This window comes from Lontra canadensis, unplaced genomic scaffold, assembly GCF_010015895.1.
Source record: "Lontra canadensis isolate GAN:19392208 unplaced genomic scaffold, GSC_riverotter_1.0 scaffold3, whole genome shotgun sequence".
NCBI lineage: Eukaryota > Metazoa > Chordata > Mammalia > Carnivora > Mustelidae > Lontra > Lontra canadensis.
The window spans coordinates 6,481,354-6,497,307 of NW_022630997.1; the positions used below are offsets into that span (position 1 = coordinate 6,481,354).

The 15,954-nt window shown below is 43.4% G+C and overlaps 1 protein-coding gene across 7 annotated transcripts in view; it reads left to right on the plus strand.

Annotated features, from left to right (window-relative positions):
- NRAP (nebulin related anchoring protein) overlaps positions 1-15,954 on the plus strand; it is a 69,691-nt gene that overhangs the window by 17,670 nt on the left and 36,067 nt on the right. For 5 of the 7 annotated variants that reach the window (XM_032879554.1, XM_032879501.1, XM_032879517.1 and 2 more), the window contains 9 exons: positions 406-510; positions 2,168-2,275; positions 3,346-3,450; positions 8,100-8,198; positions 9,493-9,597; positions 11,130-11,237; positions 11,566-11,667; positions 13,915-14,112; positions 14,685-14,789. In XM_032879554.1, the coding sequence (XP_032735445.1) occupies positions 406-510; positions 2,168-2,275; positions 3,346-3,450; positions 8,100-8,198; positions 9,493-9,597; positions 11,130-11,237; positions 11,566-11,667; positions 13,915-14,112; positions 14,685-14,789 (1,035 nt within the window). The remainder of the gene's footprint in view (positions 1-405; positions 511-2,167; positions 2,276-3,345; positions 3,451-8,099; positions 8,199-9,492; positions 9,598-11,129; positions 11,238-11,565; positions 11,668-13,914; positions 14,113-14,684; positions 14,790-15,954) is intronic. The other 2 variants (XM_032879537.1, XM_032879546.1) reach the window with 1 other exon arrangement.

Here is a 15,954-nt window from a genome sequence, read left to right on the forward strand (position 1 = left end):
GATTTCTGCAAGTGGACACATCCATGTAGCTAACACCAGATCAAGAAACAGAACATGATTCAGATATATACCCCCACCCCTGACCCGCAGACACTTTTCCCCAAGAGTAACTGCCATCCTGATTTCTAAAACCTATTTTTCCACTTTTTGGGCTGTATGATCTCTTAATGGATTTTTCTCTTGGAAGGGACCATGTTTCTTTAAATTTCCAGAGCCAAACTACTTATTTACTTATTTATTATTTGAAAGGAACACATGTACTGTTAACTTACGGTGTCCAATGCCTAGTATTTTTAAATGTTGGGTTGAAAGTTTTCTAAAAATAACCTAGTAAAGTCCTGGGGACATTTTCAAGAGTGGCTTTGGGCCTGGTTCTATTGTGTGTCTGGTGTTTTGGTTTCCAAGGTGGAATATAAGAAGGACCTGGGAAGTAGTAAAGGTCACAGTATCAACTACTGTGAGACGCCTCAATTCAGGAACGTGAGCAAGATCTCAAAATTCACCAGCGATGTGAGTTTTTAACACCTAAGCATTTGTTTGGGCTTTTTTTTTTTAAAAATGAGCTAATCTCCAGGTCTCTTAAGAGACAGTCTATGTGAATATATCTGTTTGTCTCGGAGAAGCATGGCGTCTTAGGCACAAATACCTAAGAGTGTTGATTAAGATTGCCTGCAGGGAGTAGTCCACCTGGTGTTAATTCTGTCCTACCATGCACTTGACCTTGAATCCTTAATAGTAGCACCTTTCCTCTCGTGTTCTCCCTGTGTAGCAATGTCGGCTCCTGCTGGTGAATGCTGGGAGTCTGGCTGAGCATGCGACATCCCCTCTCAACGCGACTTTGTGCTTCTTAGTTAACGTCTGATCTCTTCTCACCTGGGGACCCAGATGTGCTTTCCTCATTTTACAGAGGAACAGATGGCATTTGTAAATTTGGAAATTCTCAGCGAAGCTCTGGGGATATTTCCGTGAGAACATCAAGGACTTATACTAGATGATGTGATTTTATTTCTGCCCCACGGCATACTGTAGTAGAATTTAAGATCACGAGGGACTTTGTAAGGCTCAGGGAGGAATTTCTTTTGGCTAAAGGTAGTGGTGAAGAGCACCAGCCTTGGAGCTGACAGTCCCGGCTCCAGAATTAGTCAAGTGTTCGACTTTGGGCCTGTGGTTTAAGCCCCCTGGAGCCCCTTTGTCCATGTGTAAAATGGGGATGATACTAAGTCCTTCCTCCTCATGGAGTCCTTGTGAAGACGAACTGAGTAGAATCATGTCTGACACGTGGTTAATAGTATTTGTTTAAATAATCTCAGTGCGTAGAACTTCGTGGCTTCCCAGGGAAGGTGATTTTAATGCAGCTTCATTAGAAGCTACCCAGATTTTCCTATTTATGACTTCTTGGCATCCTGTTTTGGTTTTCCCTTCACTTGGTAAGCTGCATTTGGGACGTGACATCTTTATTTCACATGGCTTTAGTAGCCACCAATTTGTATGTAAAAAAAACCAGAATTTGGCGAAGCTCAGGTTATATTCTTCGTGTGATTAGAAACGGAGGTAACAGCACGTAGTGATTTGTACCATTCCCTAGTGTGGGGCTTTGTACCCAGTGTCTGCACGACCAGTCTTGTCCATTGGAAAGGCCCCGCTCATGGGAGGTTTTCACATGGGGAAAATCGGACACATTCCCAAGTGAAAACGTTAAAAAGAAAATTGGGTCTGTTGACTGCTGCCTGTACTCACCAGATACTATGTTTGGCTGTGTGCTTCTGTGCTTGTCTCCCTCCATCTTCCTGTACTTGCTTGAAATTCAAGTGGTTTTTTGAAAGAAGGTTTGGGGGCGCCTGGGTGGCTCAGCGGGTTAAAGCCTCTGCCTCTGGCTCAGGTCATGATCCCAGCGTCCTGGGATCGAGCCCCACATTGGGTTCTCTGCTCAGCAGGGAGCCTGCTTCCCTTCCTCTCTCTCTGCCTGCCTCTCTGCCTACTTGTGATCTCTATCAAATAAATAAAATAAAATCCTAAAAAAAAAAAAAAGAAAGAAGGTTTGGCTTCTTTTTTATTCAGTGATACACTGACTACTTAAATAGGTTCTATTTAGTCGTTTTTATTTCCAGTTCGTTGCATTAAGATGGGAAGAGAAGTCTTTTATTGAAAGCTTTGTGTTTCCTTCTAGAATAAATATAAGGAAAATTACCAGAACCACATGAGAGGCCACTATGAAGGAGTTGGTATGGACAGACGGACTCTCCATGCTATGAAGGTTGGAAGCTTGGCCAGCAATGTGAGTCCAGGTTTGAAGGGCCTGTAGGTCTGGGGACCTGCTGGGGTGGAGGGAGGTAAAATTTGAAGAATTCAGCCAACTCTTTTTCAAACTTCCTTTTTAAAAGTCGGTGTCCTGTTGTATAAAGACTGACCCATAAAATCTTCTAAACATTAACCAATATAACGAAAGCTAGGTAAAACCCTTGAAAATTTTCAAAAGCTTCCATTTATTTATCTCAGTTTTCTCTGGCTTGAAGAGTACTTAGATCTGTTATCTTTGATCCAGTGTGAGAAAAACATCCCGTTTCTGAGACATAAAGAGAAATGGATGAACATATTCTTATTCGAAATTTCTCAAACTTCCAAAGCATTTGTGATTTATTTGGAGTTGGTTGGTGGGTTGGTTGCTTCATTCATTTATTCAACTGTAGTGTTCAGTGAAGACCTCCTATGGGCAAGTACTGGTCAAAGTAGTGGGGTAACAAAATAGATCAGATCCCATAGCACGGAATCTCTTAATACCTCCTTGGCTTTGTCAGTTCACCTGACAGTTTGTAAATGCCAAGTTGTAAATCTTGAAGGTAAAGGGCACTTCAAAGGAACCGATTTCATTAGTAAAACATACAAAGGTCAAATTTCCTCTGCTTGAGAATGTCAAATTTGACCTTTAGGAAAAAAATTTAAATACTCTGAAGACTCTTGACTTTTCATTTATTTTCTAGGGGGTTAGCCAAGAAGACCTTTCATCATACACCCACATGCCGGTGTTTCTTTTTAACTAAAACTATAAGGAGGTCCATAATTAATAAGAAAGATAAAATAAATGTGCTACAGATGGAAGTTAGTTAATTTTGGATTAATTAGGAAGAATTCAAATTAATTAAAGGCAAAGTATGAACATAATTTTCCTTGGAGGTGATGAAATGGAATTAATTTTATTTCTCATTACTTTTTAAAAAATTTCCTATGACATTCAAACAAGGTCAAAACAAAGAAAGTGGGGACTAATTTCTTTTTTCCTTTTCTTTCTTTCTTTCTTTCTTCGTGTGTGTGTGTGTGTGTGTGTGTGTGTGTGTGTGTGTGTTTTAGATTGCCTACAAGGCTGATTATAAACACGATGTTGTGGACTACAACTACCCAGCCACTCTCACTCCTTCCTATCAAACAACAATGAAACTGGTTCCCTTGAAAGAAGTAAGTCCTCCTCCAAGAGCATCTTCTGCTTTATTCCTTGTTACTTCCTCTTGTGGAGTGATTCTTAAGTAGCAAGATGGGAAGAAAAAAGTTCTAAAAGCTCCTCACAGATGGAAGGGATTGAGAAAGGGAACTCTTCCACTAGGAGAGTCCATTCATGCGTGTGTGGAAACTCTTAGATATTCCATGTAAGGTGGGGACAACTCTGTTTTCATCCTGAAAATAATCTGAAGTTCAGTTAAAATTTGGTAGAATATGTCTGTCTTTGGGCCCTAAATTTATTCTTCCTTAACAATGAGGAATAATCAATCTTTCTTTCTTTGCTCCTATTTGAAGTTTTGGAGTGTGTTATGTTGAGGGACTAAAGGAAGTAAAATATAAAAAATAAAATATATAAAAAATAAAATAGTTATAAGTTGAGAGGAAGTAGTAATGTTGACTTAATGTGACTCAGGAGCACTTGGGAAGGTAGATGTATTTCTTCATATAGCAGTGATTTTATTTCTTCACAGTTTGGCTTATCTTGGTGAAATACATATAATTAATTAAATTTATTATTTTCTATTATAGGAATTTTACTATATATGTTTGTTACAGGAAATTTAGAAAATTCTGAAAAACACAAGGAAAAAGATTAAAATCATCTATTTTCTTAAAAAGTAGTTAAGGTGGTTTAGACCTGAGTGTATATCATAGTTATTTGTCAGTGATGATTATCTCTAACCAATTAATAATTTAACAAATAATTCAGCATATACTTACTAAGTGCCCAGTGCTACTTTCCTTCACATTCCTTTGGGCTCAGCGTGAGCCTAGTAACATTGACTTGGGTTTTGCTCTTGGTAAGATGGTCTTCACATTGCTCTCCCTTTTGCTCAGATTGAGAACAGTGGGGGTCCTGCTTGACATCTTTAGTGTTTAACATGGTTTATAGGACAACAAAGGAGGATCATTGGCAAATGATAGTTTAATGGATGAAATGGGCTTTCCAAATGTATAGTAAAGCAAAGGATGGGAAGTTGAGGGATATAAAGGGAGACTAAGCCTTGCTTCTTCTTTTCCCAAGAAGTTTGGTTGTGTTGACTTACCACTGCGCGTCATGAAACCCAAGGATACACTTGACTACCTAAGCTACTTCCTTCCTTTTTTGGCTGCATGCATCACCTGGGACTTGAGGACTGAGAGCACCTCATTAGAATGGGAGCTATTCTGTTTGTAGACCTCCATCAACCATGTTCGAGAGCCCAGTGAAAACTAGAGAGATTCTTACAACTTTGTACTCCTGTTGTAACATGACTTGCTATTATGTTTGTTTGTGTAAGGCTGTGGATCAAACTAAGCACATGAAATATAGCCTGCTCACCTGGGCAAACCCAATAGAAGAATGAAACCAGCCTGGGTTAGAAGGATTAATTAAAAGCAGAGGGAGATTCTGAACTGAAGGCCCAGGAGCCTGATTGAGGTTGCAGAGGTGTTTAGTTTGGCCGCACAGTATTTAAAAAACAATGGTGCCAACATATAGAGATTTGGGGGGTTGATAAAAAAATTCATATTTTCATCTCTTCTAGAACAATCTAGAAACTCTGGAAATGACAGCCCCAGTTCCCATGTGGTAGCAGATGCCTGGGACTGAGTGGCAGGTGCTCTGTCTTATCTTAGTCTCTTTGGCCTTCCCTTCCTGGTTCCTGTATGAATTTGAGTTTATCACCCCTAGTGTAGGGACTTAAATATTCAGGAAGTTTGGGAAATCCATTACAAGAGCATTTATGGTCTCTCTGTCTGGTGGCTCTAAAGGTGGTCAAATAGCTATGAAATTAAATAAACAGGCATGGGTGTTTAATTAGAGGGCTTTCCTTTCAGAGGGATTTTATCAGCACTAATAGCATTAAAATGAGACTCCATCCTCAGCAAAGCGTTCCTTCAGAAAGTAGATGGAAGCAATGGCCAAGGACCTATGATGTTGCAAGGATGTGATTAATCATGGAAACTGTTAATTATGTCCCGCAGAGGAGAGTAATTGTGCTCTGCAGCACTTTAATGCAAAATTATTGGGAAGGAATATGCCTTTTAAAAAATACAGTTTTCATGACATTTTATCATGCACAATTCTGAACTCTAATAGACTCTTTATTATGAGATGATAATTTCTCCTCTGAGTTTCTCCTCTGAGTAAATGCATTAGGATGCCAGAGCACTCTAGTCTCATTAATAGTTGACATTGAAATGACTTTGTATTTCCTACTTTTTCTATATACCCTACATCTGCAACTGAGAATGAGCAAAACTTCTGTCATTGAACCATTAACCCAAAAGCACAAAGTGATGCTGTTCTTTAGCTCTGAATCCAACAAAATACCCCGTGTCCTGCTGTCAGGAACACTCTGTTTTTCCTAGATGCTGTCCTAGAAATTAATGTATAAGTCATTTGTTTGTACTCAGAATATATTTCCCTGTCTAAACAGTAGTAGCTTTGGCTACAGGGGACCCCAAGTTCATCTGTAAAATAAAAGTTCCAAGCACACTACACTAGCTTTGGCAAACTGGGTTTAAGTGCAGAGGATGAGAGCCACTTCGGGAGGTAGAGTGCTAGAATTTGAATCCTGACATTAGCTGGGTGACCTTGGGCCAGTCACTTCAGTTCTCTGGGCCTCAGTTTTCACATTGTAAGGTAGGGATAATAAGAGGGTGGTGGTCAGAGGAGCATGGCCAGAGGCGGTCAGTGGAGGTCTGGGCAGAGATGGCAGCAGACTGTGCGGACACAGCAAAGGGATGTTATGTTCTTAGGCTTGGTGTAAGCCTAAAGAAGCTGCCCCACTGTGTGGGATACCAGGTGGGGTCCTGGGCTTCAGGCAAGAAAACAGAGGCATGAAGCTTAGGTGTGAGAGGTCCAATGGTTCGATTGCTGTGAACAAACCCGGAGGGTCGCTGATGTATAGGGCCTCACCTGGAGCCTGTAAGTGGGAGGGGGGGTAGTGTCAGGTGTCCCCAGGACTGAGTCAGTTTGGGGTCCTGAGAGCAAGGACCCAGCTGAGATATCTACATAGACAGGGCTGTGTCTGAGTGTGCTCACTCTGTGCAGAGTAGACGCTCTGTGACTGTTTGTTTAAGGCATGAATGAATGAATAAATGAAGGACAGGGGACCACGCCGGCAGAGGTCATTCACTGGCCACAACCTCACACTCTTTCTCTTCACTTGTCTGCATCCTGGCTCCCCTTGCCCCCATGCGGGTCCCTGGGGCTCTCAGTCAGCTCCCCTCTACCCCTTCCCCTTATTCCCTGCCCTCAAGCCTCCAACATGCTCTTCTACCTCCCTGCTCAAGTCCCCATTCCCTCTGCAGTGGCTCTTAGGAGGTTTGGAGGAAAATAAGATGATTGGATGAATATCTTCTCATGGGCAAATGGCTAATAATCCTTGAGTCTCTGAGGGGCAAATTGTACTTTCAGAAGGGAAAATCCACGAGTCCCCAGTTTCTTGAAATGGTGGGAAACCAGAAGTCCCTGTACCAGGCAGTCCTGGAGGCTTCTCTTCTAAACCCACCCAGCCTTCTTCTTTCAGGAAAGTGCCTAGCTTCCAGCCCTTTTCTCAGGGACTCGGGCAAGGCCAAAGTGAGGGCCAGGCAGGGGCTGGCATACAGGGTGAAGCCATGTTTAGAGTATCCTCACCCAGAGCCTGATGTGCCATTGCCTCCCACTTACCGTATCAGCTGGACTTTTTGTCTCTCTTTCATTTTTCTTTCCCGTTTTAAAAAACGTCTTTTCTTTTGAAGTATAAAACATATATAGAAAAGTACATTAAGTATAGACAGGCAGCTTGAATTATTATAGAGTGACCTTGTGCATGTGTTTTCTTTGGAAGTGCACCTAGGAATAGAATTGTGGAGACTTGGGGTACGTGTGTGTGCCAAAGCGCCATATTGGTTCCCAAAGTGGCTGTGCCAACCCTCACTTCCGCCAGCTGTGTTGTGAGAGTCTCCGCAGCTCCACATCCTTGCCAGCCCTTGGTGTAGTTGGCAGTTTAAATTTTCACTCTTCAGGCAAATGTCGAGGGGTGTCTCATTGCAGTTTTAATATACATTTCTCTGATTCATAATAACAATGTGGATGGGTGCCTGGGTGGCTTAGTCGGTTTGGTGTCTGCCTTGGGCTCAGGTCATGATCCTGGGGTCCTGGGGTAGAGTCCCGCATCGGGCTCTCTGCTCAGTGGGGAGCCTACTTCTCCCTCTGCGCTCCCCCTGCTTGTGCTCTCTTTCTGTCAAATAAATAAAATCCTTAAAAAAAAAATAACAATGTGGATGAGCAGCTTTTCCTATGCTTACTGGCAGTTTAGTTGACCTCTTCTATAGTTGACCTGCTCAAGTCACTTACTCATCAACGACTGGGGTTTTTTTTGTTTTTGTTTTTGGGTGTTTTTTTTGTTTGTTTTTTGTTTTTGTTTTTGTTTTTTTGGTTTGTTTGTTTATCTGTGGGCTTGGAGTATCTGTTGGTTTCCAGTTGGAATCTTCGATCCTTCTTTCGTAATAGGAGAATTAATAATAGGAGAATAGAATAGGAGAATTAGCTCTGCTGGACTTGGGGGGTAGGGAACTAAGCAAATCTTAGAGAAAACTGCTGGTGACATCTTGTATATATATATATATTTTTTAACCAGGTCAATTACAGGCAAAGCATCGACAAGTTGAAGTACAGCTCTGTGACCAACACTCCTCAGATTATCCAAGCCAAAATCAATGCCCAGCAACTGAGTCACGTAAGTCCCCGGCCCTTGCCTAGCCAGATGTGGGGGACTCAAGTGCTTTGTGGCCCCTGGATACCTGGCTCCCCAAGGGTTTGGCATTCATTAACAGTAATAGATGTCTTGTGACAACCATGAGATGGGCCCCCTTAATTTAAACTTTTTATTATGGAACATTCCAAATACATCTAATTGTAGAAAGGATAGTGTTTTGAGTCTCCATGTATCCCTCATTCAGCTTCTATCCATCATGGCCAGTCTTGCTTCATTTGTATGCCCATCCCCTTCTCCCTCCTCTGTTATTTTGAAGAAAATCCCAGAGATTAAATAATAAAATCTATCAATATTTTAGGGTACCTCTCTAAAAGATAAAAAAAAATTTAAGCATATTTAAACAATTTACTACATCACACCAAAAACTAATAATAATTCTTGGTGTCACCAGTATCCTATTAGCATTTAACATTCCAGTGATCTCATAAAGTTATAATTCTACAGTTTTACATTTTGTTTGAATCAGGATCTGAATGAAGTCCATGCTTGTGGCTGGTTGATAGGTCTTTAAGATTCTTTTCATCTTTAAGGTTTCCTGTTTATCTCTTTTCTTTCCTCACAAGTGGTTTATGGAAGAAGCTGGAGTGTTGATCCTGTTATGTTTCCCATGGTCTGAGCCTTGTGAACTGCATCCCAGTGTGGACTTCATGTGTTCTTCTGGCTTCCAAATGTCTTATAAAATAGTATTTGCATCTGTAGGTTTGATCAGGGTTAGGTTCAGTTTTGGGACAAGGATGCTTTGCAGATGATGCTGTATTTTTCCACTGGAAGTCACATAATGTCTGATTGACCTTTCTTTAGGTGACTTAAGGTGGCTTTTTTTTTTCAGTGTGGGCAGCCATGGGATAATTATTCTCTGAGTATCTTCTCTGTATGTAAGCAAGATGTGCAGCACTGCGGCCGTTAAAACACACACACACACACACACACACACACACACAAAAAAGCAAAAAACAAATTCTCTTCCCTCTAGTGCTTCATGGAGAGTTGGTGAAGTAACCACAGGGAAATCTTTTATAAACTCATAACCCTGAATGTGCCTTTGAATCATTTTTCTTTTCATTCGACCTCTTTAATCAGTTCATTTAAACCATTCCTAAAATTGCAGGCTTCCTTGTCAAATGCCTTTTCTAGAAACTCCTTCTCAGCTATGGGCCCAAGGGGAAAGTAAAAAAGAGAGCGTTGCATCCAGAATTCACCTCTGTCTATCTAGACACCTTGCGCTTACTCTGTGGGTTTATTTTAAATCCAACAGGTGAATTATCGTGCTGACTATGAGAAAAATAAGTTGAATTACACCTTGCCACAGGATGTACCTCAGCTGGTGAAGGCCAAAACCAATGCTGAACTATTTAGTGAGGTGAGCAAGCAACGGAGGTGAGAACATGGTAGAGTTTAACTAACCAACGTGAGGATGAGGGCACCAGGCCCGGCAAGCAGAGGCTATTGTCTTTGTGAGAGACGTTCATCAAAGGCGCCCATCATGTTACGGTTTTGAATTTTGCTGTCTCATGGCACGTGGTTGTTCCCTGGGGATAAACTGATCACAGGAATTTAATTTTTATTATGTAGACATGTGTTCAAATGCACACAAACCATCATCATCATTGTCATGGTCCTGGTGAATTCTGACTGCTGCTTTGCTGTGCAAAGAAAATTTAAGATTTTTTTTTTTTTTTTTTAAGATTTTTGTTATTTATTTGAGAGGGAGAGTGAGAGAGAGAGGGAGCACAAGCAGTGGGGAGAGGAAGAAGCAGTGTCCCCACTAAGCAGGGAGCCTGAACCGGGGCTCGATCCCAGGACCCTGGGATCATAAACTGAGCCCAAGGCAGACGCTTAACCAATTAAGCCACCCAGATGCCCTGAAAATTTCAGTTTTAAGATCAATATTAATCACTAGATTGTTCCTGGAGTCACAAGAGGGCTATGATTAGGCTTCTTGTCCTAGATGGGGGCAGGAGAAGAAAAAAAGGAGCCACCATTTATTAAATGCCTGCTTTATGCTGCTCATTGAGGTGGGCACCTTACATATGAAATTACTGAATCATCCTAACCCCTAGCACCTATTTATGGCATAGACACAGTAGCATGGGCTTTGGTATCAGAATGCCCTGAGTCAGAAATTGGTACTACCATTTTTAAGCTGTGTGACCTACGTAAGGTCGTTTGATGTCTCTGAGCCTCACAGGCCTAAAGCAAAGATTGACCATTGAAGAGTAGAAGGCGATTAGATAGGTGTTGTTACCATGCCAACATTAGTAACTTATGTCTTTACCAGCTTAGTTCCCAGGTTCATGTTCTTTATCCAATTTATCCCCACAGCAACCCTGAGACAGGTAATAGGAGGTTTTATGTTGGGTTTTTTTTTGTTTGTTTGTTTTCTTTTCTTTTTTTCTCTTTTTCCCTTTTTCTTGCAAATGGCAAAGCAAGGCTGAAAGAGGTAATGTGCTTTGCCCAAAGTCTCATGATCAGGAAACAGCACAGCCTGGATAGACACGTGACTCTACTCTTTGTTCTGTCCCATCACCGCTGCCCTGCATGACCCCACAGCTCAGGAATCAATGCACTGTCTCAAAAATTGCTATTTTGACAATAATAGCCGAGATTCTGGTCTGTAAACAGATGAAGAAACCAGCTTTGTTGTTGTTGTTGTTTAGAGAGGGAGAGAGGGGAAGGGCAGAGGGAGAGAGAGAGAATCTTAAGCAGGTTCCACGCCCAGCACAAACCTCGGTCTCACCACACAGAGGTCATGACCTGAGTCAAAGCCAAGAGTTGGATGCTTAAGCGACTGGGCCACCCAGGTGCCCCTGTTGTTGTTCTTTTAAATGTCTTTTTAACTTTGGGCAGGAATTTGGATCCTGACTCTTAGTCACCTGTGTTTCTGTTTGCCAGGTTAAGTACAAAGAAGGCTGGGAGAAAGCCAAGGGGAAAGGATTTGAGATGAAGCTGGATGCGATTTCTCTGCTGGCCGCCAAAGCCTCCGGAGAGCTTGCTAGCAATGTAGGTTTCCTCTCATTAACTCAGAAATGTATAAGAAATGGTTCCCATAAAAATGTCGGCGTTCCTGCGGAAAAAAATAATGACTGCTTACATTGTAAACATCCCAGGACTTTAATCTTCTTCTGGGTTCGCGGAAGACCTGGGAGGTTGTTTTCAGAATTATTCCTGTTACCTTGCGAATACCAAAGCCCCTGAGGTGGCACAGTTTCTCTTCCCCTCACCCGGGAGGTTGTTTTCAGAATTGTTCCCGTTACCTTGCGAATACCAAAGCCCCTGAGGTGGCACAGTTTCTCTTCCCCTCACCGTAGACTTTCTTCTTTCTCTCAAGATCAAATATAAAGAAGAGTATGAGAAAACGAAAGGCAAAGTCATGGGCACTACAGACTCGAGGCTTCTGCACTCCCTGCAGGTGGCCAAGATGAGCAGTGAGGTAAACTCTTTACTGTCCCTCAACCCCTTCCTCAGACTTGTGCTGCTTTAAGTGTCCTTCCAGGGCCAACTTCACCCAGGACCTTATGGTTGACTTCCACCTACAAATTCTCTCGTGGCTTGTGTGAGGAGTTTGTTCACTTTCTTTATTTAGATGAGGCGTGTGGGCCCAAAGGGTGACTGGCATCTACGGCTCAAGGTACAAAGGTGTCCGCCCACCTGTATTAATTCCGCAGAAGTCTACCAAGCAACTACGATGAGCAAGATCCTGTTAAGACACCAGGGCTGTAGGAATGAACAACACATAACAGGTTCCTCCCCAGGGGAGCTTAATCTTATAGGGAGAGTCAGACACTAAGCATCCTGCTTGTTGTGGCAATGTCCCTGGTGGGTCCTGTGGCCGTGACACACTTGATGTACAAAGTCATTAGCAAACAACTGGAGCATGGAGACTGCAACCAACCAAAGTGACGCTGCTTGTAAACAGCTATAATGGCTGGAGATTAACCCTCTTAGGTGTCATTTACCAAAATGCTTTGGGGGGAGGACAGACTTGGTGTCAGGTCAGGTCTTCCCTGACGATGCTGAGCAGGACAAAAGGACACAGGAGCGTTGAGTTTCTGCTTTACAATTGCCGCTCCAAGTTAGGAGGCCAGCTTATGCTGCTCCCATGGTGAGGCCAGATATAATAACCTGGTGAGTCATTCAGGAGCCATGGTTTGACTAGAATAAGAGAGTTGGCATCTGGGTTGCCATTTTGGATGTGACTATGGAACAAGTCCTGTGAAGCACATAATCATGAAATATACTAAGACATTGAGAATTTGGCTTCTTTTTAGACAGAGAACAAAATGACATTTCTTATTTGCAGTGGAACAGTCGGGACCAAAAAGATTATGTCTTGTCCAAAGCCATATAGTAGTCAGTGATAAAGGTGGAGGGGTAGCGTTAGAGCCTAGGACTCTTAGTACTGGCACTATACTGCTTCTTCTGTAGCATGCCACCTCTCCCACCACCATTACCACCATCACCATCATTATTATAAGCATCATCACCATCACCACCACCATCATCACATATTCACTATAATCACTATCATCATTGTCACCACCACCATCATTACCATCACCATCACTACCACCATCACCATCACCACCATCTCCACCATCACCATCATTACCACCATCATCATCATCACCACCATTACCACCATCATCACCACCACCATTACCACCATCACCATCATTACCATCATCATCATTATAACAACCATCACCATCACCACCATCACCATCATTACCACCACCATCACCACTACTACCACCATCATTGTCACTATCACCACCACCACCACCATCACTATGACCACCCTCAACAACACCATCATCACCACCACCATCACCACATATTCACTATAATCACTATCATCATTGTCACCATCACCATCACTACCACCATCATCATCACCACCATCTCCATCATCACCATCATTACCACCATAACCATTCATTACCACTGTCATCACTATCACTATCACCAACACCACCATCACTATCACCACCACCACCATCATCACATATTCACAATTATCACCATCACCACTGTTACCACTATTTTCACTATCATCACTATCACCACTGTCATCACCACCATCACCACCATCATCACCATTATTACCACCATCGTCATCACTATCAACATTATTACCACCATCATCACTATCATCACGATCACCACCATCGTCATTATCATCCTCACTGTGAACATTTTTCAGGTGTTTGCTCTATGCCAGTCCTTGTACTAGGTGGATTTCAACTACTATTTTGTTTGCTTATCACAACAGTCCCCTGAGAACATTAGCCCTTATAGAGGTGATGTAACTTTCCAGAGGTCATCCAGCTGGCAAGGGGTAGACCAGCTTGAACTCGGGCTCATCTGGCTCTGGAGCCCAACCTTGTCATTCTGCCTCTTAAAGAGTCTACAGAAACCTTGGATAGAGCCTTCTCCTCCTGGATCAGCTAGATAAAAAGATTTAATATTGGTGAGAGGCATTCCTCCTAGAGACAAAGTAGTGTGGAACCATAGCTCCCCAGCACTGCCCCCTTCTAGATCCAGAAATTGAGTCACACCTTTCTGATAGATGAGTGGCATTGCCAATTCCTCATGAAAGCCCAGGCTTCTTTCCTGTGTTGTAAATCACTCCTGCAAAGGCAGATTTCAAATAATGGCCTTGTTGATAACGTTCAAGGTTGAATACAAAAAAGGCTTCGAGGAGAGTAAGACCCACTTTCACCTCCCCATGGATATGGTACACATCAAGCATGCTAAGAAGGCCCAAGCTCTGGCCAGTGACCTGGACTACAGGACAAAGCTGCATGAATACACTGTACTGCCTGAAGACATGAAGACTCAGTGGGCCAAGAAAGCCTATGGGCTCCAGAGTGAGGTGAGCCCCCACTCACTGCCAGTTCTCCTCACGCCTCTCCTGCAGTTGAGTACAGGGACATTTTGAGGGTGATTTGGAACCCGTGCATGAGTCTATGATATAACTCGTAGGAGCAGGAAGAACTGCCAAGAGGGGCTGGACCCAGGGAGGACAGGCGGGGAGGTAGAGCTATGGATATTAGTCAAGACAGCGGAGGCTAGAGCGTGGAGACCTGGGGCTCCGAGCTATTGCAGGAGTCAAGATGTGCTGGTAATGGTGACAAGCAAAGAGGAAGAAGCAAGTGTTGAAGATGGCAAGTAAATCTTGGAAATTTAGCAGGTTGGTAGATAAGATTTTTGGTGAAAAAGTCTGAAAAGCCCTCTTTGTCGTCAGTGGTGGGGTTTCAACACTGAGACAGAACATGCTATGAGGTGGGCACAGTGGCTTCACCCCCAAGGAGAGTGCTGTAAAAGTGTAGGGGGACAGTTCTTTTAGGAAAACAAAGGCAAGAGTACGGATTCCCCTAAGTCTCCCATCACCTTTGCCCCACCTGCCTCCCTGTGTCCCATTACAGCCTGGGTTTTCTCTCACAGCTTCAGTACAAGGCCGACCTAGCATGGATGAAAGGAGTCGGGTGGCTGACGGAGGGAAGTCTCAATCTGGAACAGGCCAAGAAGGCTGGGGAGCTGGTCAGCGAGGTAACCCGAGCGCAGGCCCTGGCTTCTAGTGGCTCTCAGTCCACGAGACCCTGAGAGCCGTCTTTCCCTCTGCTTCTCCCTCCCCAAGCCCTGTGCTTGTTTAGGGCCTGACTCAGAGGAGTCCTTCTTCATTTTGGCACCTGCAGTGCACTCCGGGTAGTCTTCCACACCCTTACGCATCCTGGGCAGGTGTCTGCAAGGAGCCTCCCGGTTTACATAGAGTAGCAGTGGCATCCAAAGAAAAATTCGGAAGGGTGGTCATACTCAGTCGATGGGCACGTGGGGAAATGTGTTTGTCACGGAGGTGTGTGCGATTCCTCCTGAATCAGAGAACCTGATGTTCCGAGGTCAGCGTTCCCATGATGCCGGTGCCTTACCCTCACTGCCGACTCCGGGCAAGTTTCTCGAACCTTCCGATCCTCTTCCTCTTGGATAAAACCGAGACTGTTAGAGCATCCCTGCGGCTCTAAGCCTCTGCTTCTCTTTGCACCATGCAAAGCTGGCTTTGGCAGAGGGCAGAGGAGGACTTTTGAAGGGCATTTCATTTGGAAGTGTGACTATTTCAGGAACTCTGTTTGGGCTCTTCAAAGGGAACTCTTGTTTCAGGATCGGGAAGGCTAAGTCGGCATATCTCTTGCAAATGGTAATGATAATGGAGCTGACCTTCGTGGGCTGATAATAATTATGTCGTTATTTGATGGCTTCGAGTGCATTACGTACATATGGCTCATTTATGGCTCACAACCGTCCTATGGGAGTAGACACTCTGACTAAGCTATCAATATCCTCATTTTCATGAGGAAAGAGACGGAGAGTCACATTTCAAGCAGGCGGCAGAGCTGGGCTCTGTTCCGGTGTGTGTGATCCAAGGCCCCAGCTCCTGCCCACGAAGTGGTCTTATATCCCCAAAGCACGTTTTGTAAATTAATCTTATTTTTCCTGCTCATCATTCTCTCAGACACAGACACACTAAGGGTTGGAACATAGAAATAAGGAAGGTAGAGAAAAGTGAATGACACATTAGGGTTCCTCTTACTTAGCTTCTTTTCCAGCCTGCTCAACTCCAGGTGGAGCAAACAAAGCCCCGTGTATCTTGGATAAAGGTTTGGGGAAGAGACCCAGCTGGCTGACCTCCATCCTTGGGAATTCCCATCTCTGCCTGACT